This window comes from Macaca mulatta, chromosome X (assembly GCF_049350105.2).
Source record: "Macaca mulatta isolate MMU2019108-1 chromosome X, T2T-MMU8v2.0, whole genome shotgun sequence".
In the NCBI taxonomy this organism is placed as follows: domain Eukaryota; kingdom Metazoa; phylum Chordata; class Mammalia; order Primates; family Cercopithecidae; genus Macaca; species Macaca mulatta.
In genome coordinates, this window is record NC_133426.1 from 15,291,562 (window position 1) to 15,312,789 (window position 21,228).

The 21,228-nt window shown below is 38.8% G+C and overlaps 1 protein-coding gene across 2 annotated transcripts in view; it reads right to left on the minus strand.

Moving 5' to 3' along the window:
* Window positions 1-13,949: 13,949 nt before the first annotated feature.
* CLTRN (collectrin, amino acid transport regulator) overlaps window positions 13,950-21,228 on the minus strand; it is a 55,945-nt gene continuing 48,666 nt past the window's right edge. The window contains 1 exon segment of one of the 2 annotated variants that reach the window (NM_001194195.2): window positions 13,950-14,862. In NM_001194195.2, the coding sequence (NP_001181124.1) occupies window positions 14,706-14,862 (157 nt within the window). In that variant the 3' untranslated portion in view covers window positions 13,950-14,705. 2 annotated transcript variants of the gene reach the window in all.

Sequence of the window (21,228 nt, forward strand, 5' to 3'; positions counted from 1 at the left end):
ATGGCAGAATATGTGATAGTTATTCTACAAGGTATCAAATTCTCTTTCCATTTGTGCCCCTCTATGACACACAATATTCCCAGATAAGAACTTATTAACACCAGTGGTGCATGAGAAATTATAAGCTTCAAGGCTAGGAACTACTTTGGAGACATCAGATCTCTGGAAAGGTAGAAGGACCGGGGTGAGGCTCAGAGGGAAGCTTGCTGGTCTGGTCTATAGTAAGAAAAGGGATCTTAATTGGGGCTTTGACGTTTTGCTCTAGATTATTCTGTAAGACTGGTCCCCTGCCCAAGGATGCTAATGTTTATTTGATTGAAGGACTCCTTTGTTTTCTCTGTATATAGAACCTAAGCAAGTGATTAGTGAGGGAGATGTGGGGGAAGATATGAGAGGTCATAGAACCATCTCATTTCTAAAAATTACAGACATAGGGAATGGGTAAGTTACTTTGTAAATTTTCAGGTGCTTAATATCTGAACTTCAAAGAGGACCAATCTGGAAGTCAAAGGTCAAAGGGCAAGGGCTTCAATTTTTATGCCACATGAATACATGTACTTGCAATTATAAGAACTTTTCTGGCCGGGCGCGGTGGCTCAAGCCTGTAATCCCAGCACTTTGGGAGGCCGAGACGGGCGGATCACGAGGTCAGGAGATCGAGACCATCCTGGGTAACACAGTGAAACCCTGTCTCTACTAAAAATACAAAAACTTAGCCGGGCGAGGTGGCAGGTGCCTGTAGTCCCAGCTACTCGGGAGGCTGAGGCAGGAGAATGGCGTGAACCCGGGAGGCGGAGCTTGCAGTGAGCTGAGATCCGGCCACTGCACTCCAGCCTGGGTGACAGAGCGAGACTCCGTCTCAAAAAAAAAAAAAAAAAAAAAAAAAAAAGAACTTTTCTGAGGTCTTATAGTCTATCATGTTTTAAATAAAAATCCCTTGGTTTTTGATGATGCCATAGATGTAATGTCACAATGAATATATAAAAACTAGAAGCTAAGTTGTACAAGAGCTTTACTCCTACTTCATTCTTTGCCACCAAAGACCCTCCTAAGATTTACCAACCTGTCTTCAATCTCATCAGGAGTGTTCTTTGGCTGTAAAATATGTTCAGTGCCTAGAAATTACACAGTGAAAATTCTAGGGAAGCCTTGCATCTTTTCTGGGGACAGTCAAAATGTGGTAGGTCTTAATAATATTAATTTGGATTCAATACAGAAAGGAATTGGGGCCCTGTTGCCTTGAAATTTGGATATTGCCATCATGCTACAAGATGTTATTTTTAGATCTCAGTGATCAGCAATGTTTTTCAACATTGGTTGAAAGGCAGACAAGGACTGAGCAACCTCTACAAGGATGAAGTCATGAAGCAATTATAAAAATTGGAAATTTGAGAACATACCTGGAGGAACTCTCATAGTGAGTGTCTTTCTCTGCTTAGTCTTTTCACTGGATTTGGTAGTTGGTATCATCCAAAGCTTTTTTGACCTTCCCAGATCATCTTTATGAATTTTGCCTCAGTCTTCAGGGGAGCTTCCACGTTAGTACCAATATCATGCTGATGTCTCTACCTACTGACTACATATGAAATAACCAGATAAGAGAGGACGAGGAGGAGGAAATTCTGATAAGAGAGGAGAGAGTTCCCCAAACCACTATCCAATTTTGTACAGGTATATAGACCCCCCCAAATGGTGTTAACAACTACTTACTCAATTTATGAGGTGGATGAGAAAATGCAAATCATGTAGAACACGTAATTTATGGCTAAAACATCCTTTTGCTATTGGGACATTTTATTCAAATGGCCCAGATAAAAGATAATGTGAATAAGCTTTGATCTATAAAATCGTAAGACCTTTTATGATTTCAGAGATATAAGAGGTCAAAGTGGGCTCAAGGAGTCCGGCAGGCTTTCTGACGGAGATGAGACTCTGAATTATAGAGACTACTACTACTTCTCGCAATAATAATATCCAAATTTTGTTGAGTGCTTATTATGTGCCAAACAGTTTAACTGCTTTACATGTGCTCCCTTACTAAATCCTCACAAAACCCTATGAGGTGAGTAATAGCATCATTCCCATTTTTTAGATGAGGAAACCGTGGCACAGAATCAAGGTCACACAACTGGAAATCAATGGGACTCGGATTTGAACCTTAGCAATCTGTCCTCAGGCCCAGAATCTTTGTAGTCAGAAAGGGCTTTCTGAGAGAATTCTGATCAGAGGCATTAAAGAGAGGGACAGTTAAAGCATAAGGAAGCATAAAAATCTTTGGTTCCACGATGACCTCAAACTGGCATGAATTACAAACATAGTTTGCCCTTGAATTTCTTATACTGCATTTTTCTTCCTGATTTTCACTGAAAGGTGACAACTGGTGCTCTCTTCTACCTTGGTAACAGGCCATGTTTTTTTCAGTAGGGTCAGAATATTCAAGATAGAGAGTAATTAGAGATCACAGACTCACAGATGACAACCTCAGTTGGCATGGCAGTAATTTGTGCTCTTCAAAGCACTATATCAGAGATATAGAACAGTGGTTCTCAACCAGGGTGATTTTGTCTCCCAGGAGACATGTTTGGTTGTCACACTGAGGGGAGGGTACTACTGCATCTAGTTGGTAGAGACCAGGGATACTACTAAACATTATACAGTATGCATGATAGCCTCCCACAACCAAGAATTATTTGGCCCCAAATGTCAAGTACCAAGATTGAGGAGCGCTGATCTATGTAGTGCTATGAACATAGTGTTCTCAGGAACTAACATGTGTGCATGATTCCACCTCCCCACATCTCAGTTGGGGCCAAGGAGAATAGTAAATCACCTATTCCTAGTAGCAAAGCTCCCAAGGCATTCAAGCACAAAATAATCTAGTCCTTTGGGACACGTATATGCATGTATAAGCTGTGGTCTCCATAACAAGTAGAAGAAACCAGAAATAGGCCAGGCATGGTGGCTCACACCTGTAATCCCAGCACTCTGGGAGGCTGAGGTGGGCAGATCACTTGAGGTCAAGAGTTCGAAACCAGCCTGGCCAATATGGTGAAACCCTGTCTACTAAAAATACAAAAATTAGCCGGGCATGGTGGCACACACCTGTAATCCTAGCTACTCGGGAGGCTGAGGCACGAGAATTGCTTGAACCTGGGAGGCGGAGGTTGCAGTGAGCTAAGATTGCACCACTGCACTCCAGCCTGGGTGACAGAGTGAGACTCCATCTCAAAAAAAAAGAAAAGAAAAGAAATCAGAAATAAATAAATAAAACATAAAATGTCAGTCCAGGTAATTAGCTCTGACTAGAACAACACAGTGGGGATAACTAAAACTTTAAGTACTTACTATGTCTAGGGCACAAATGTACCTTACCTCACTGAGTGCTCACAACCACCTTACAGGAAGCTGTTATTTTTCAAATCCTCAGCAAGGTTAGTAAGTAGCTCTACGTCATCCAGTTAGAGAACTGGGGTTTAATCTGTCAGTGTGTTTCTGATTGCAACCCCTGCCTCTTTCCATGGGATGCGGTAAAGGTTCAGAAGAACTAGTAAGGTTATTAAAGAAGAAAATAATTATCATTTTAAAAAATAGATGAAAATGACAGAGTACTTTTGCCTTGAAATTTGTTGACGTCAACACACAGGAGATATTGCCCAGATAGCTGTTTCTCACAAGAAAAGAACAGGACGAAATGTACTGAAAGAACACAGTGAAACCTCATGTTTAGTCTTCAGGGAGAATCACTTCACAGTTTGAAACATTGATGCAGACTATTGAAGGATGTTGTGTAATCTATGTCACTGGAGGGTTTGTAGAATAGATGCTCTGCTGGGGAGGGTTTGAGTGTGGCCCTGACCAAGGGCAAGGACATGGGCTGCCAGGGCTCCACTCAACTGCTTCTCTGGGAATAATCCCTGACCACAGCCCAGTGTGGCCTGTTCCCCCACCCCTCCACCATGCCCACTCCCACTTTGTGAGCAACTCAGTTCAATAGGCAGTCTAGCCCACCTTGCATTCCATCTCCAACAGTCTGATCTGGTAGGTCCTCTCTCTTTTCATTCCCAACCCTCCCAGGACTCTAATCTCTCCAAGCCCTTCATAATGTTAGTTTTGAATTGTTAGATCAAATTGGTAGATACATGGGTGTTTATCGTACTATTCATCCAACTTCTCTTTATGTATGACAACTTTTATAATGAAAAATAGTAGGGGGTTCACAGAGGTTGAGAAAAGATTGTGTGGGGTCTGGTTACCATTTAAAGACTTTGGCTTCTACCCTGGGAGAGATGAGGAGATACGGAGAAGTTTCAGTAAAGGAATGATATGATCTGGTTTTCTGTTTTAACATGATATGTCAGGACTTTCTTTCTCTACTTAAACCTGGCTCAATACCGGGAGGATAAGGAGTGATGTAGTTCTAGACATAGTCTTTGTCAGAGGCTCTGAAATATGCCCCGCGTTACTCACAAGAAAAGCATAAATAGCTGGGCACTGTGGCTCATGCCTGTAATCCCAGCAGTTTGGTAGGCCGAGGCAGGTGGATCACCTGAGGTCAGGAGTTCAAGACCAGCCTGGCCAACGTGGTGAAACCCCATCTCTACTAAAAATACAAAAATTAGCCAGGCATAGTGTCATGTGCCTGTAATCCCAGCTACTCAGGAGGCTGAGGCAGGAGAATCACTTGAACCCGGGAAGCGGGTGCAATGAGCTGAGATTGCACCATTGCACTCTAGCCTGGGCAACCAGAGCAAAACTCTGACTCAAATTTTTAAAAAATGAAAGAAAAGAAAAAAAGAAAAGAAAAGCATAAACAACAAATGGCTTAAATCAAGGTATAGCACAGGAATAGCCAACAAACAATTGACCAGAGTGCTACGTAAATGCTAAAGCACAACTATAATCCGCATTTTAAAATGTCCAGTTGTGAAATATACCCAAATTGTCTAAGATTCTGATTTCCCTCTATGCCGTTTCCCATGGTTCTGTGTTTGGTTTGGATCAATACTCACTCTGGCGACCACACTGCACATTATTCAGTCATAAGTTTTGCAGACGTTCCAATCCCAGTTCTTATTCTCCATTGAGTATACACCTGTTATGGTGAAGATGATATCTTCAAGTTATTCCAGGAAGAGGAGTTGATGACTGCCTTAGTCCATTTTGTATGTCTATAAAGGAATACCTGAAGAGGGGTAATTTATAAAGAAAAGAAGTTTTGTTGGCTCATGGTTCTGCAGACTGTGCAAGCACAGCAACAGCATCTGCTTCTGGCCAGGATCTCAGGAAGTAAAAGCTTTTGGGATCCCGACCCAAATGGTGGAAGGGGAAGGGTGAGCAGGAGAGTCACATGGCAAGAGAGGGAGCAAGAAAGAGGAGGAGGAGAGGTGCTAGGCTCTTTTAAATAACCACATCTTGCGTGAACTCATTACCATGCGGGAAGGCACCAAGCCATTCATGAGGGATCTGACCCCATGACCCAAACAGCTCCTACTAAGCCCCACTTCCAACACTGAGGATCATATTTCAACATGATATTTGGAAGGGACAAGCATCCAAATCATGTCAATGACAAAGTATGTTTTAAATGGGCATAAGGTAAAAATAGAACAATCATAATTTCAAATAGAAACAAAAACAATCTATCACTATGAATCCTATAACACAACCTGTGAACATTTTTAAATGCTGTATGATTTCAGGCAACATATTTAAGTTCGCTTAGCCTCTGTTTCTTCTTTCGTTGAATGCAATTAGTAATACTTGCCTTATCCCTTTGGATGGAGATCCTATCTCTTAGATCTCCATCCAAAGGGATAAGGCAAGTATTACTAATTGTAGTGAGTTAAATGAAATAATGAAAAACAGTAAGAATTAATGAACAAAATAAGACCTGTGAACACAATTTTTATGTTATTGAAACTACTCGAGTCCACAAACTACAGGAAAAAAAAGATTTATTTAGGAAAAATATTTTACTTTACATATAAATATTCATATCCTCAATGACTAAACCTTGGAAGTTAGATAACCTATTCTTCTGGTAAGACACATAGATCTCGCAGGAAGGTGGTAGAAGGGAATAGGTAGATATATCAGGTATCTATTTGAATTCTTAGCACAAAGATAAAAAGAACTATGAAACTATGAAAAAAAACTGCCAAGTACATTGATTTCTAACATCCCACAACACCCTCAACTTCCCACCTCTCTCCCCACAAAAGGACTCCAGCATAATCCTTGGGGAGGTTTTGTAAATTGTGTTTTGTTTACTGATCTATTGAAATGTGCTGTGTCAAAGCAATGTGTTCAAAACAGTAACCTGAGGCTTTCTGCAATCATTGCACTACTAAAATGAACCTTGGTATTCCCCCTTTATAGCTGTGCAGATGATAATCTAGCAAACAAATATAATATGTGATGGGAATTTAATAAGGGCCTTGATAGCTCTTGCAATGATGGCAGAGATATTAACTTTGGCAAACCTCTACCACTTTTGAGCATGCAGATTTTAGTTCTTATATTCATTGGTTTAAATTTTCTTTAGCTCTCACAAGAGCACATTACGTCACCTGGAATTGTCCCAGATGAAAGCCAAAAGGCTTATCAGAGCAATAGATTGTTCCCCTGCTGGCTTATGGCCCTGTCTTCTCAAGGACCTTTGAGTTCTTGCTTGCAGGAGCCCCAAGCAATGAAGAAATAGAACAGGTGACTCATCCCCCACATACCTGGCAGATAAGTCAGAGGCACCAATCCTCAGTACAAGAGAGTCTAAGTAGCATTAGAATTTGACCAATCCACAAAGATTTACCATATTGACTAGTTAATTTAACAAAATAGCTTGTCCATCCATCAGATAAACTTTTTTTAACTGAATTGATTGGGAAGCCAGTTGATTCAATAAATGTCAACTGGTACAACGATAGTCATGGTCAGAAAAAAAAAGTAATCATTTTAAAACATGGTCATCATTACCTGATTGGATGGAAGTTAATACTGGTATAATTAGCTTTTCAATCTCTCTTGCACGTGCTCTCTCTCTCTCTCTCTCTGCAGTTTGTTTTTTGCAACTATACTAGTAGAGTTTTGCAGTGTCTTGTTTAATTTCTTTGTGTTGAAAATTCAAATAGATAGATACATTATCTACACTCCCTAGCAGAGTAGATCAATATGTGGTTGCATTTTTCCAGATGGATAGGTTATCCTACTTCTAAATATTTAGTCATCATAGGAACAATTACATATTCATATATCAAAGTATTTCCCTTAAGTAAACCCTTTCCTTACTTCTTTATGGCCTCAGGTTGAATAATTTCAATAACAATTTTAATAAAGAAAAATTTCACTTACAGACCACATTTTCTTTACTAATTTTATGGTTTAATATTATTGCATTCTATTCTCCCAATAACTCTTTGGGCATATAGAACAACTATTAGTTCCTTTCTAAAGATGTCTATTGATATAAAATGGGAACTAGTTCTTTTCACTGGATTGCCTCCTCTCCACTTTTATGAAACCTTGCTCACCTGGGGCCACTCAGTTAGTAAATGGTAGTGTTAGGATTAGAATTCAGGCAGTGCAAGGTAGTGTTGTACATATGCTGTATACTCATCTACTCCCAGTGGGATCTGGGATAGCATCCTATCACCAAACACTTGAATATTTCTGCATTCAATAATATGATGGTCTCATTTAGTACAATAAATAAAGACCATTACACATAATAAACGAAGATGATAAAGAGCATTATGTCTGCTCAGGTCAAGTGTTGCCACCAAATAGTTTTTAGAGGTTTTTGGATTTTAGAGTTGCATATAAGGGATTGTGGATATGTTTTCCTCTGGTCTTCATGCTCTTTTTCACTATGTGAAGCCACCAGTCATTTAATATTCAAATGACTACTTACATACTTTTATTCTCTCACTTCGAAGCTTCTCTGGATAGCAATCAAGCTATTGGTAGTTAGCAGACAGAACCATTAACCCCAAGTATTTTTTCTATTGTCTTCATTATGCACAAAATGCAATTCTGTTCTTTCTTTCACTACTGAGAGCTCAACTACACTTTACACAATGTTACTCATAATTTTTCACCTGTTTCTTTCTTTCTCTTTCAACTTTTTCCCTAGCTTCTTTAGAAATGGTCCGAGAGAGAGACTGAAGAAGAAGTAAAAGGATGAGGCCATATCCCAGAAGCCAAAAAAGCAGATTCTGTCATAGAGGGTGACAGGGTGCCCTACACTGTAAAATGCTTCAAAGAGATTTAGGAGATGAGGACCAAAAAGCTGTGACCTTGACAACCAGAAATTTACAGTGACCTTTGAGGAAACAGTTTTCTCAAGGTGTGAAAATGGAAGTCAGAATGCAAAGAGTTGAGAAGCAAGTGGATGGTGGTGAAGCCAATAGCAAATGTAGACCTATTTTTTAATTAACCAGGGTCAATGTCCTTTAAAAGTCTTCAGAATGCCTGTAAGTTTCCTTTACTAGTTCCATGGACTTTCTTGTTTTCCCATAAAAATCTGGATTCTTGGCAGAAGAGTATGAAAAAAATTAAAAATTAAAAACGCTGCTTTTCCTTAAGCACTGACAAAATACAATAAAAGCTGATTCTTAATAAATTGTGTTGTCTTCTGCTTGTATTCATTATGCTGGCATTATAACAGTTTGCATTCTAATATTTTATGTATAGATGTGCAAAATTTCAGATATATTGTGAGATAATATGCTACTGTGATTTGGCCTGATGGCTGTATCAGCATAAATCTATTTATATGGGGAAATATCTTTCCTAAATTCCAAAGGATTGACCAGCAAACTAATAGCTTGAAGCATACAAAATTGCCATTTTGTGGGTCAAAATGATCACATAGCAGTAACTTTACATGGTTCTACCTCACAAGTTTTCAAATGCAACCTTGATACAAACAGAATATTGCCAAATACTTCATAAATCATTAAATGTGGCAGGCTATGAGCCAATGGCTTAGGATGACAAATGGAGTCCAGGGGACTCCAAGAACCATCAAGACATGAATCATAATTAAACTTTTGCTAAATTTTGCAAATAAGGGCCACCTGTTCACTGTAGCAAGGCACTGGACAATGGCACCTTCCAGGCTTGCTTGCCTGTGGTGGCTAGTGCTCACCTCTGCTCTATGCCGTGCCCAAGAGTTCTTGTTTCACCCTTTCCAAAGGTCTTGGGTATGACCTAGCTCTGTTGTTCTGGGATCCTACTGCCAGATTGGGTCACAAGACATCAGACAGTTGAAAAATGTACCTTCTCTGGATCTGATTAAATGTCTTCTTTCATCCAACACCCCACACACATATTTACTTTATGTATTCACCAGTTTTCAAAAAATATAAGTGACATCAAGGGGTAATTATGGAAAAATTACATCTAGAGACACAATAGTCATTTTTTTATTGGCCAAACTCTCCCCTACTGGCCAGTACCACTGTAAAGACTTGCACCAACTACTTGCATTCCCCTACTGGCCCTACTGTGTTATAATAATTTTTAAAGATGAATGTCGTGTATCATAAATTGGCTCTTATTCTGTGCCCAGAATAAGATAAAAGTCCTTTTAGAACAATGTTATGAAAATAAAGAGCAGAATGACTCAATAAATAACACCTAAAAATTATTCATTTGTTCAAGCCAAAATTTTTTAAAAAATAATATTCTTAGTAATCAACTTAATTTTATCATAATTAATGAACTGGTCCCTTATAGGACATTCTTTCTCTATTTATATTATCTGAATCTAGCATGGTGTCTTCAGTAAAGTGGTGGGACATTCAATACATTTTTAAGGAAGGGAAGAAGGAAGGAAAGAAAACGTGCATTTGCTTACGTAATTGAGGTAACTAAACTTGAGAATATTTTATACAGGAAAATAAGATGTAAAATGGGAAACAAAATATTATGTTAAGGGACCCCATGAATTGAAATAAGGACTGAGAATTTGGACTTTGCGTTTCTTTTTGCTTTTTGGTTTTTAATCTGTGTCCTCTCCTATTCCCTATTTCTCATCCAGGAATGATGATAAATGTGCATAATCTGTGTAGTGATACTCGTATCTGGAATCTGATCATTATCATTCTTTCTATATGCAATAACTTGCTTAATTCTTTTATATTATATTTTCTAATGGTTAGTTCTTGTGAAAAACATAGATGATGAAACTACACCAAAAAAAAGTTATCTGCATTTACATTTCTTCTGTGAAGCAAGTCCGGGTATCACCATCCCAGCGCATTTTCTTTCGGTAGTGAATTGATTTTCAGACATTTCTGTCCTTCCAGTTTCATCAAGTAGTTTTTGCTAGGAACTTGGAAACTGGAATGACAGCTATATTTCCACTTCCTTTACAACATTTTGTTTCCAGTACATATCACCTCACAATGTGTTCCCTCATGGCACATTACAGGATCATTAAATTAAAAGTGAGAGGTGTGGTTGATGATTGACTGCTCTCTAATTACCCAGAGTGTTTGTCAAAGGCAGTAGGCAGGAGACATAAGCTCTATTTTGCTGTTACATTGATTGTCAAGGTTACAGAACGTCTCTGCTAGCATAGAAAACGTCTCCAATAAGGATACTTAGTGAAACAGACCTTCCCCCAGTGGAATAAATTCCCTCCCCACCAGAATAAACAGTGAAGAAAATGGTCTCATGATCAAAATGGGTTTGTCTCATGCCTTCAAAATAAGAAACATCTAGAATCAGTGTTTCTCAATCTTCTTTTAGTTATTGTGGTCTTTTAGACCTTTTTCTTAATAGTTAACCCATGAAATTTTAATATCTTAGATATACTGTTTATCTGCTTACATACTGTGATCATTTGGAGGACTACTGATATCATCTGGACCTGTGTCCTCATCAAATTTCATATTGAATTGTAGTCTCCAATGTTGGAGGTGAAGCCTGGTGGGAGGTGGTTGGAACATCAGAGTGGATATCTCATGAATCATTTAGCACCATTCTCTTGGTCCTGTTCTCGTGATAGTGAGTGAGTTAGCATGAGATCTGATTGTTTAAAAGTGTGCAACACCTCCCCCCTTGGTTTCTCTTTCTCCTGCTCCTGCCATGTGAGACACCTGGCTCCCGCTTTGCCTTCCACCATGATTGGAAGCTTCCTGAGGCCTCCCCAGAAGCAGAAGTGGCTATGCTTCCTTTACAGCCTGCAGAGCTGTGAGCCAATTAAGCCTCTTTTCTTTATAAATTACCCAGTCTCAGGTATTTCTTTACAGCGGTGCGGAAATGAATTAATATAACTGCAAACCACTGTAATATCTCAAATTTTTTCTCCTGGCCAAGAACAATTTACACCCTGTTGAGAATGCATATCTTGGATTATGCATCCTAGCACACACTGATTGAATTCAGCTGATGTTTCACCAGTTAAAGACTTCTCTATGCAAAGTCAAATTATTCTTCTGAAGTATACCACTCAAAAGAGCGTAAGATAGAGAATAATTATTTAGTAAGTCACATCTTGTCAACCAACAGGTCAAATCTCATTCCTTTTCTAAAAATAAGGAAGCCCACTAATATTAAATAGCATATGGTTCCCAAGTCAAAATGGTGTTCAAGTCAAAAATCTTCTACCCACATATTCAAACTCTTCCACTTACAGAGAGAGGGGCAGGCTTTGCTCCCAGAGGGCGTAAAACTATGAGCTTGTAACAGCTACCACTTCATGTGCTTGTTTATTAGCACACATTCATTGAGCTCTGACTACATAGACTTTCAGCTTCACGAGGGCATGAATTGTGTTTGGTTTTGCTCAACATTGTAGGATAAAGGAAAGAAAGAAGGAAGGGAGAAAATAAGGAAACAGACAAGGCACTATGCTAAGTGACTTGAACACTACCTCTAAGAATATTATATTTAGTGTGAAGATACAAACATACAAACAAGTAAATAAAATGAAGTGTTATAATCATTACAAATAAAAATGCGTAGACATAAATTACAAAGCAATCGTTAACTATATCTGGTTGGAGGTCAAGGGCAAAGTGAAGTGGGTTACAAAAATGTTTACGGAGACAAGACTGCATTAGGACTTCTGTGGGCCCTAAAACACTCTTGCCTTTGTGGTCCCCTTCCTCCATAGAAAACATATTTAAAAATAATAATCATAGTACAATGAGATGAGTATAATTATCTGGGTGTTCTAGCAGCACATATCCTGGATGTCTGGCAAAGACTTCCTCAGATCAAAATGTTTACGTGAGAAAGACCCTAAGAACAAGGTACAAGAGTGGCTGAGAGGTAGGGTAGAGAAAACAGCCTGTTCAAAAGCTGGGAAGTGAGAGATCTATGTATGACTGGATGGAAAAGAGAGAGCACTTGTGAGAGATGAAGATAGGGAGGGAAGTGGAGGTGGAGGGGGTGTCAAACTTTAGCAGGCCCTGTGTTAAGGGGTGTGGCTTTAGCCTAAGGATAATGATAAGCCATTTAAAAGTGTCTATATTAGGAATTAACAGGACCAGGTTTACATTTGGGGCATTCATTCAGGCTGTATCACAGACAATCGACCGGTAGATATTCTAGGGGGACCTCTGGGCTCCCTCTTCTAAGCCAATACACCCATCCCTAGCAGCTAAGAATACTGGCTATTGAAGGCTCACAGCTGAGTCCTTCAATGGGAATTGCATCCAGCCACAGTGAACTGCCTTTTTCAAGGATAGACCCTCTCCCAGAAGGCACCCACAGGCATACCTGGTCAATGTGGAGATACAAAGGCCCTGCTCCCTTAACTCAATCAGGAATAGCCCCAGCTCCCGAGCTTCCAGAAACATTAGCTGAGGCTTCTATTGTAACCATGTTTCTGGTTGTTTCTCCCTCTGCCTAATCCTACTCTATTTGTTACCTGTTGCTGCCACAAACTCAACAGCTTAAAAAAATACACGTTTATCATCTCACAGTGTCCATGGTCAAGAGTCTGGGTACAGCCTAACTGGTTCTTCTGCTCAGGCTGCAAAGCGTAGGTCAGACTGCATTCTCATCTGGAGATTTGAATGGGGAAAAATCTGCTTCCAAGCTTACTCCGGTTGTCAGAATTAATTTCCTTGTTGTAAGACTGAGGATTCCAGCTTCTTGATGGCTGTTGGTTGGAGGCTGTCCTTGGTGCCTACAGGTCACCAGCAATTCCTAGAGCAAGCTTGTCTAACCTGTGGCCTGCGGGCCGCCTGCAGCCCAGGGCAGCTTTGAATGTGGCCCAACACAGATTCGTAAACATTTTTGGCGAATTTTGTTTAGCTCATCAGGTATCGTGTTCGTGTATTTTGTGTGACCCAAGACAATTCTTCTTCTTCAAATTTGGCCCACGGAAGCCAAAAGATTGGACACCTCTGTCCTAGAAGCTGACCACAGTTTCTGTTACATGGGCTTTCCCAACATGGCCACTTAGTGAATCAAGACAGCAAGAAGATCTCAGAAACAAATCTGCTAGCAAGACAGACTCAGATATAATATAAAGTAATTGCAGGAGTGTGACATCTCATCACCTTTATTGTATTCTATTCATTAGAAGCAAGCCACAGGTACCATACTCATTGAAGGGGAGGGCATTATATGAAGGCGTGAATACCAAGAGATGGGAATGATGGGAGCCACCTTAACATCTGTCCACCACACTTTGCCTTCCTCACTTCTTAAAGGTGTATCTCCTGAGCACATGCCCCAATAAACCTGCTGTATGCAGCTACCTATCTTAGAGTTTGTATGCAAGGAGGCACACTGGAGGCAGGGAAGTGAGTTAGAGACTACTGCTGTAACTTTAACTATGGGTGATAGTGGTGGGAAATTGAGTAGCAAATTTTATTTTCATTAATAAATGTATAATCCTTGTTCTTAGAATTTAGAATTATTCATGCCCTATCTGGAAATAGAATCAACCTAAAAACTACAAGGTGTCTTCAAACAAGGATACACACAACAAAAATAATTCATTTCTAGGGCTGTAGAGCAGACTAAAGATAACCAATAAAAACAAGACTATGTTCCACAGTGTGAAAATAAATTTCAGACCGCAATCAGTCATACAATCAAAAAGAGATGATTATTACTTTATTAAGTTAGCACAGATTGGACTTTTACAAATTGTAGAAATGGTAAACAAATAGAATTATCCTATTAGGGGCTGATATTCAGAAAATATATAAGCAACTGTTGGTGTGATAACAGGATAAAATTCTACCCTGTATATCAATACTTTCATTTTTAGCCATCCATTTACAATAATTACTTCTCACTTTTGTTTACTTAGTCATATGCAGAGTGATATAAGTGATCATCAAAAAGGATCCATTTTCAATGATTTCTACACCATGTTATATGTATTCTCCACTGGAAAATTTATTTTTCCTTAGGTCTTTGAAGTGTGAAAATATATATATAGTCCTGATCTTATTTCTAAAAATGCTTAAATCAATAACTACAAATACCACATGACCACATTTATACACTATATTGTCAGAAAAATATTTTAGAATATTTTGAGTCGCCAATAGCTTATGATTTCAGTGGTGTTTGTGGGTATAATTGATTGCTTTTCAGTTTCAAGCACATTCAAAATTTATTACAAAAGAAGAATGGTGAAACAAAATATATGATCTGCTCTTGGTATTTCAGGATGCTCAGCAGTCACACAGAAACAAATGTTTAATTTCTTGAGGAAGCAGAACAACAGCCCTTCAGAGAGGGGTGAGCCTCTCATCCTCTGTCATGAAGGCATCATTAATGTGCCCTCCCTTCATGTCCAGGGGATCACAGGGGATGCCATTTTCAATTGTGTTCATGTTTTCACACTTATCTTCAGCGTCATCCACTTCAGATGGTTCTTTGTTCTTTCTAAAAGCACATAAAAAAGAGTGATTGGCTTCTAGAAGGACCATAACCATGGTTGCATATGGTCTTCTGTACGAACATGGAGAACAGGAAGGGAACAGGAACCTTAGAACAATGAAATAATTAATGATATTGTGTAATTTTCAAACAAATTTCAAAGACCATAAAGAGTTGGTGAGGTGAAAAGATACTATCAAGGTGAGAAGTCTGTATAGATGACATATACATAGTGATCAAAACAAGTGGTCTTATTTAGAATACTAAAATCAATATAGATGAATATGTATATGAATGAATATGAGTGTATATGTACATATATACACATAGACATTCACACACACAAATTGCATGAAGTAATGTGAATAAAATGTATAGTAAATTCGCAAGTTTAAAATCCATCTCTAGGAGAACAACTCAATAACAATTGAATTGTTAAAAGTAATAAATTCCTCTCATGGGATTTGACAAATTAATGGTCTGAAAATGTTGAGTGAAAAACAAATAGAAATGAGCTATCAGAAAGCAAATTAACATTACTTGGTAGAAAATAAGTACTATAACTTCAGAAATTGCTGCTTGGCTCTACTCATTACAAAATAGTTGTGTTAATTTGCAAGTCACAATTTCGGAACTCAGAGCACATTTTCCCTAACTACTTTACAACCTGTAGTTATAATTCCAGGTCACTCCAAAAATTCCATATGACAGGATAAATTTTTGAGTTTCTCATAGTTTCACCCTTTGTAGACCTTGCTCACTCCAACCCAAGTAATATGCAGATCTGTAATATTTCTTTGGAGTGTGGAAAACTGTAGACTCAAATTCAAAGGGTTTTCCTGTCTTTTGTGAAAGACTAAAACAATGAGACAATTATGTTTGATATCATGCAGTAAAAGAAAAAAGAGAGGTGGGTGCCTCTAGGCAACCAAAAGAAGGAGGGGTTTCCCTAAGGCTTATCACAGGTTGGATGCTGGAGCACCACTCCATGGTGACACCATAGAGGAATGATGTTAGGCATGAGGCTCCTGGACTTGCAAAGGATTCTCTTGTCCCACGAATTTGTGGAAATGCCAAATAGCAGAAACGAAGAGATCATCTGGCTGAGATGTTAGGCACTGCAGTAGTGACCAGGGTAAAGTCCCACCACTATGGGAGTCCCTCAAGACCTTGGTGAGTCTCTAACAGGTGAGGAGATGGTGAAGGTACCCCAATGATGACTGAGATGGAATTCTTATTAGTCCTGCATGAGAATGTGCTTTAAAGAAGATGGTGGAAGAAAGTGGAGAAAAGAGAAAGCCCTTTTTTTATAGAAGAATGCCAACGAATATAGAAAGAGTAATAGGAACAGAAACTCACCACTATAATAATAATTGATTCTGATGATGATTATCAATGGATACTAAACCATTATGTGAGGGATGGTTGGAGAACAGGATATTCACATGGTCTCAAGATATCACCCCCATAAGCAAAATATTAATTATAAAAAGACACTTGTATTTTGCCAAAAGAGAAATCTAGTGAAAATTTCCAACAATGAAAAAAACTGACAAGTCTGTCCTGATGTGATACACTGAGTAAATCACATATATGTTTTTCCTGTGTTCCAGCCCCACCCCTTCCAATTTGTTTTGACCTGAATCTCATAATGAGGAGCTTAATCAGAAAAATCCAAATTTAAAAATGTTTTGCAAAACAGCTGATCTGGACTCAGCACAGAGTAGGCATTCAACTCTATGGGTGGATGAATCAATGAAAGTAGATTAATGGCTGACTGGCTGGATAATAAATATATGGATGGGTAGAAGATGGGTGGGTGGCTGAACAAATGATGAAGGGTGGATGTATAAAATAATAAATGAATGTAGTTCAATTGCTGGTTGGCTAGATGATAAATTAACGGCTGGCTGGCTGACTGGATGGATGGATGGATGGATGGATGGATGGACAGATGATAGATGGTAGACTGAACAATTAGATGTATGTATGTATGGACTAACGTTGTAGGTAAAGTTACTCAGGCAGTAGCCCTAGGTAGACCTTGAATGGGCTTTACCACAAGAAATAAGGAAGGAAGGAAGGCAGGAAGAAAGGAAGGAAGGAAGGAAGGGAATTTTACACACAAGAAATTTCTTATATCTCTTGTATTTTAGGCTTTGCTGATGGGTTATTAAATAATTTCAAATAGTTGTTCATTTAAAACAAAGATAAAGTAGAATTCCCATTCTGTAGATCCCAATGTCATCATTTGAAAGTATTTTATCATTGCATATGCCACCATTAAATATCACAATTAGACACAATAGGCAATCACTGAATTGCAGATGCCACATTTTAAACATTTATTAATAAAACTTCTGGCCCAATGCTGGGTTGAAAGTCAGGAGTTGTGGTCCTAGAGACCTAGTGAAAGACAGGCTGCTATATTTTTCCATCCTTGGGGTGAAGACACAGCACTGGCCATGCCAAGCATCAGCAATCAGCAATCAGCATGGGTTGGGGTGGACATAGATTTTAATGTGATGAGAGGATCCTCCCAGGTGAAATTACCCACCAGAGGATTAAAACACTTTGGTTCCTCTTCCTGTAGATAGGTGTATTGTCACTTTCCACATCCTCCAGAAAGCAAAGGACATCGACATTCTATAACCATCAATCACATCACTTCCATTCATACTATCCAACATTCACTAACAGCTACATTTTGAGTGTCTACTATGTGTATGGAAGAAATACAGTTCTTGTCCTAAAATGAATTCAATGAAAGGGAAAAATGCCATATACACTTATCCTCCCTCTCCCCATTTTAATGCTTTATAAGAGAGAGGAATGTTTCTTCTAAAGATGTAACTGTAAGTAGCAAATGTCTATAAATTATCATTAAAAATGGCTATCTCATGTAAATTCCCCCAAAATCACTCCTCACTGGGCTCGGAGTGAATAATTTTCCACAACAATAAATAGATTGTGGACAGCAAAATTTTACCCTGATATTTGTATATGTTAAGTATGAAACCTGTATTACAAACATTTTAGTAAAGGAAGCATTCTGAAGTAGGTGGCAATGCAACAATAGTCTTAGAAATAATGATTGCCGGTGCCTATTTTCCAGTTTCTTCAGTTAATAAAAAAAGTATTTATGGAGTCAGAAGAAAAATGACAAAGAGCTAGACATACATGATCATTACAAGGAATCTCGCTTCCCCCTTCCCAGCAACAAGGAAAAATGATTCATCAGGCATCACAAATGAATGGGGAAAAACTAAAAAGGAAGATGTAAACAAATGAGGACAAGTTTTTCTTCTTTAGAAGAAGAACAATATCTCAAACAAAAAGATTCCAAGGGGAATTGCTGTGGAAATTTATCAAACTGAGCTGTGTCAGTGACAAATTAGGTGCATATTGTTCTTTTACAACCTTAGATCCAGTTGCAGAGTCCTGGCATTGCTGGACTTTACAAATTGCAGTGTCAGGAACTTGCTGCTTGGTGGACATGATAAGCAGCTCAAAGGTTATCTAACAGTAATGTATCACTTTGTCACGTTTCATAGTGTTTGCTGTAATAAACTGATTCACTACCTGTGCGTTGCTTTTACTAAGAATAATAAAACTTAACTATCTTTCTGGATCATTCTGATTTGATGTTCTGCTAAAAACATGAGTTCTTTTCCTGAAAACTAAAATCAAGTGTTAATTACTTATGCTATTCCTACAATGTCAGGGGATTCAGGAAGAGGATGAAAAAACTGATTAAAATACCTGGAACGAGCTCCTAGGAGCCCTGAGAGTGAATATCTCTCATATATCTCATAAATATAGAGAGAAGAGGGGCAAAAGAGGGGAGAAAAGAAGTATCAGGTGTGGCCCTCAGAGCTAGGGGATGTTGAGGAACAGGGTTTGCTCTGTTTTAAGATAAAGTAAAGGTGCCAAAAGCAGAAAGAGTATTTCTGTCTCCCTTCTAACAAAATAGAGCTGACCGCCGGGCATGGGGGCTCACACCTGTAATCCCAGCACTTTGGAAGGCTGAGATGGGCGAATCACCTGAGGTCAGGAGTTCGAGGCCAGGCTGGCCAATATGGTGAAACCCCATCTCTACTAAAAATACAAAAATTACCCAGGCGCGGTGGCACATGCCTGTAGTCCCAGCTACTCGGGAGGCTGAGGCAACAGAATTGCTTGAACCCGGGAGGTGGAGGTTGCAGTAAGCAGAGTTCTCACCAATGCACTCCAGCCTGGGCAAGAAAGCAAGACTCCGTTTTAAAAAAAAAAAAAAAAATAGAGCTAAAGAGGCCAGGCATGGTGGCTCACGCCTGTAATCCCAGCACTTTGGGAGGCCGAGGTGGGCAGATCACAAGGTCAGGAAATCGAGACCATCCTGGCCGACATGGTGAAACCCCCTCTCTACTAAAAATACAAAAAAATTAGCCAGGCGTGGTGGCGGGCGCCTGTAGTCCCAGCTACTCGGGAGGCCAAGGCAGGAGGATGGTGTGAACCTGGGAGGTGGAGCTTGCAGTGAGCCAAGATCGTGCCACTGCACTCCAGCCTGGGTGACAGAGCGAGACTCTGTCTCAATAAATAAATAAGTAAATAAAGCTAAAAAGCCAAGATCCAAGCATAGCCAGAAAGACAATAAAAGACAGACAAATATGATTTTCAAACAGGACAGAATCAATTACTGGGGAATTGAGACTGTCCTCAGAATCACTCTGGATGATTCTGGGGGAAAATAGGGTTACTGGAATGATTTGAGGGGGCACTGTAGCACAGTGAGATTGATGGACTTTGAAATCAAACCTATCTGGTTTTAAATCCTGTTACTATTACTTTTTAACCATGTGACTGTAGGCAAGTTGCTTTACATGTGCCATATAATAGCAATGATAATGCTAATGATAATATTAAGTATTTATTACATGGTAGAAATCAGACTAAGCGTTTTGTATACACCATCTCACTTAATTCTTACTGCGATATTATGCATATTTTATTATCACTGTTTTTCAAATCCATTGTTTTAACCACTCAACCACGACTACGTGCCTCATCCCTGTTTTTCAGATGAAGGAACTGACACTCAAATATGCAGAGTAACTTGTCTTTCAGAATGAAACAAGATTGGTGAAAGGAGTTGACCTAGAACTCTATTTACTCTCCCCAGGCTTTACTCAACACACTTACATTAGATTTTTATCAGGTATGTATATTTAAGAACAACAAAGAAAAACACTTGCTATATTCGCTATGACATTCTCATTTTATTTACAGCTCTATTTTTAAGACTATTCATTTAATTAAGACTTTGTAAGAATGTGAAGTTTCAGGATATAAAAGTGTTGACTGAGCCACATCCCCTTGTGTGAAAAACCAGATTTGTGAAAATCCAAATGCATTTTTATTTACTATTGACCTTATGGGAATAGAAGTATAACTAGAAACAAACCAAGCAAATTTACTAATGACTCTACTCAGCTGGGAGCATTAGCTAGGGTTCTATGTCCTAAGTCTTTGACCTGGCTTTGTTACTATAAGATTATAATCTCCTTCTAGGCAAGGACCATCCATGTTATTTATGTTTGTCTCATCTACAATACATACTATAGCTCCTATCACAGAATGAATGGTCAATAAAACAATAAAATATTTTTACTTATCTGGGCTCTGGTTTCTGGAGGATTGGACTTGAATCATTGTTAAGGTCCCTTCCTAAGACCCAGTTGTGATCTTAGATCCAGTTAAGGTCTAACATTATAACAGTCTATTTATATACTGGATTCAATATCAATTCTAGTATGTACATGTAAATCTGAAATTGTGCTGTGTCCATGACTCTCCTTATAAACCACAAAGTTCCAGGTTATATAAAATTAGCACTTTATAACTGCTTTTTATGATCATGCTAGTAACTTTAATAGATATAGCACTTTCTAGCATGTAAACCACTAGGTATATTCTCTGATTTTGTCTTCTCATCATTACACTATTTAAGAAAATATTGTCATCATTTTCCTTATGTGACCTGCTCAAAGACACAGCTAACAAATACCAGAGCCTGAGACCGGAAACCAAAACCAAGAGTCTTAGTTTAGTGCTCTATTAAAACACACATCACATTATCAACTTCATCACCATCACCATCATCACCATCACTATCACTATCACCATCATTATTATCACTACCATCATAAAATTGACCATATAACTAACATATCTACTTCTAGGCTGTGGCTAGACACTAAATCTAGTAGAGACATTATTGTGAAGTATATGCAGTTCGTCTTGGTTGCCTTCCCACTTGTTCTGGTCCCTGATTGTTGCCCCAAATTTTAAAAATCACTTCTCCAAGTTTTTTCCTTCAACGAATCTCTCATT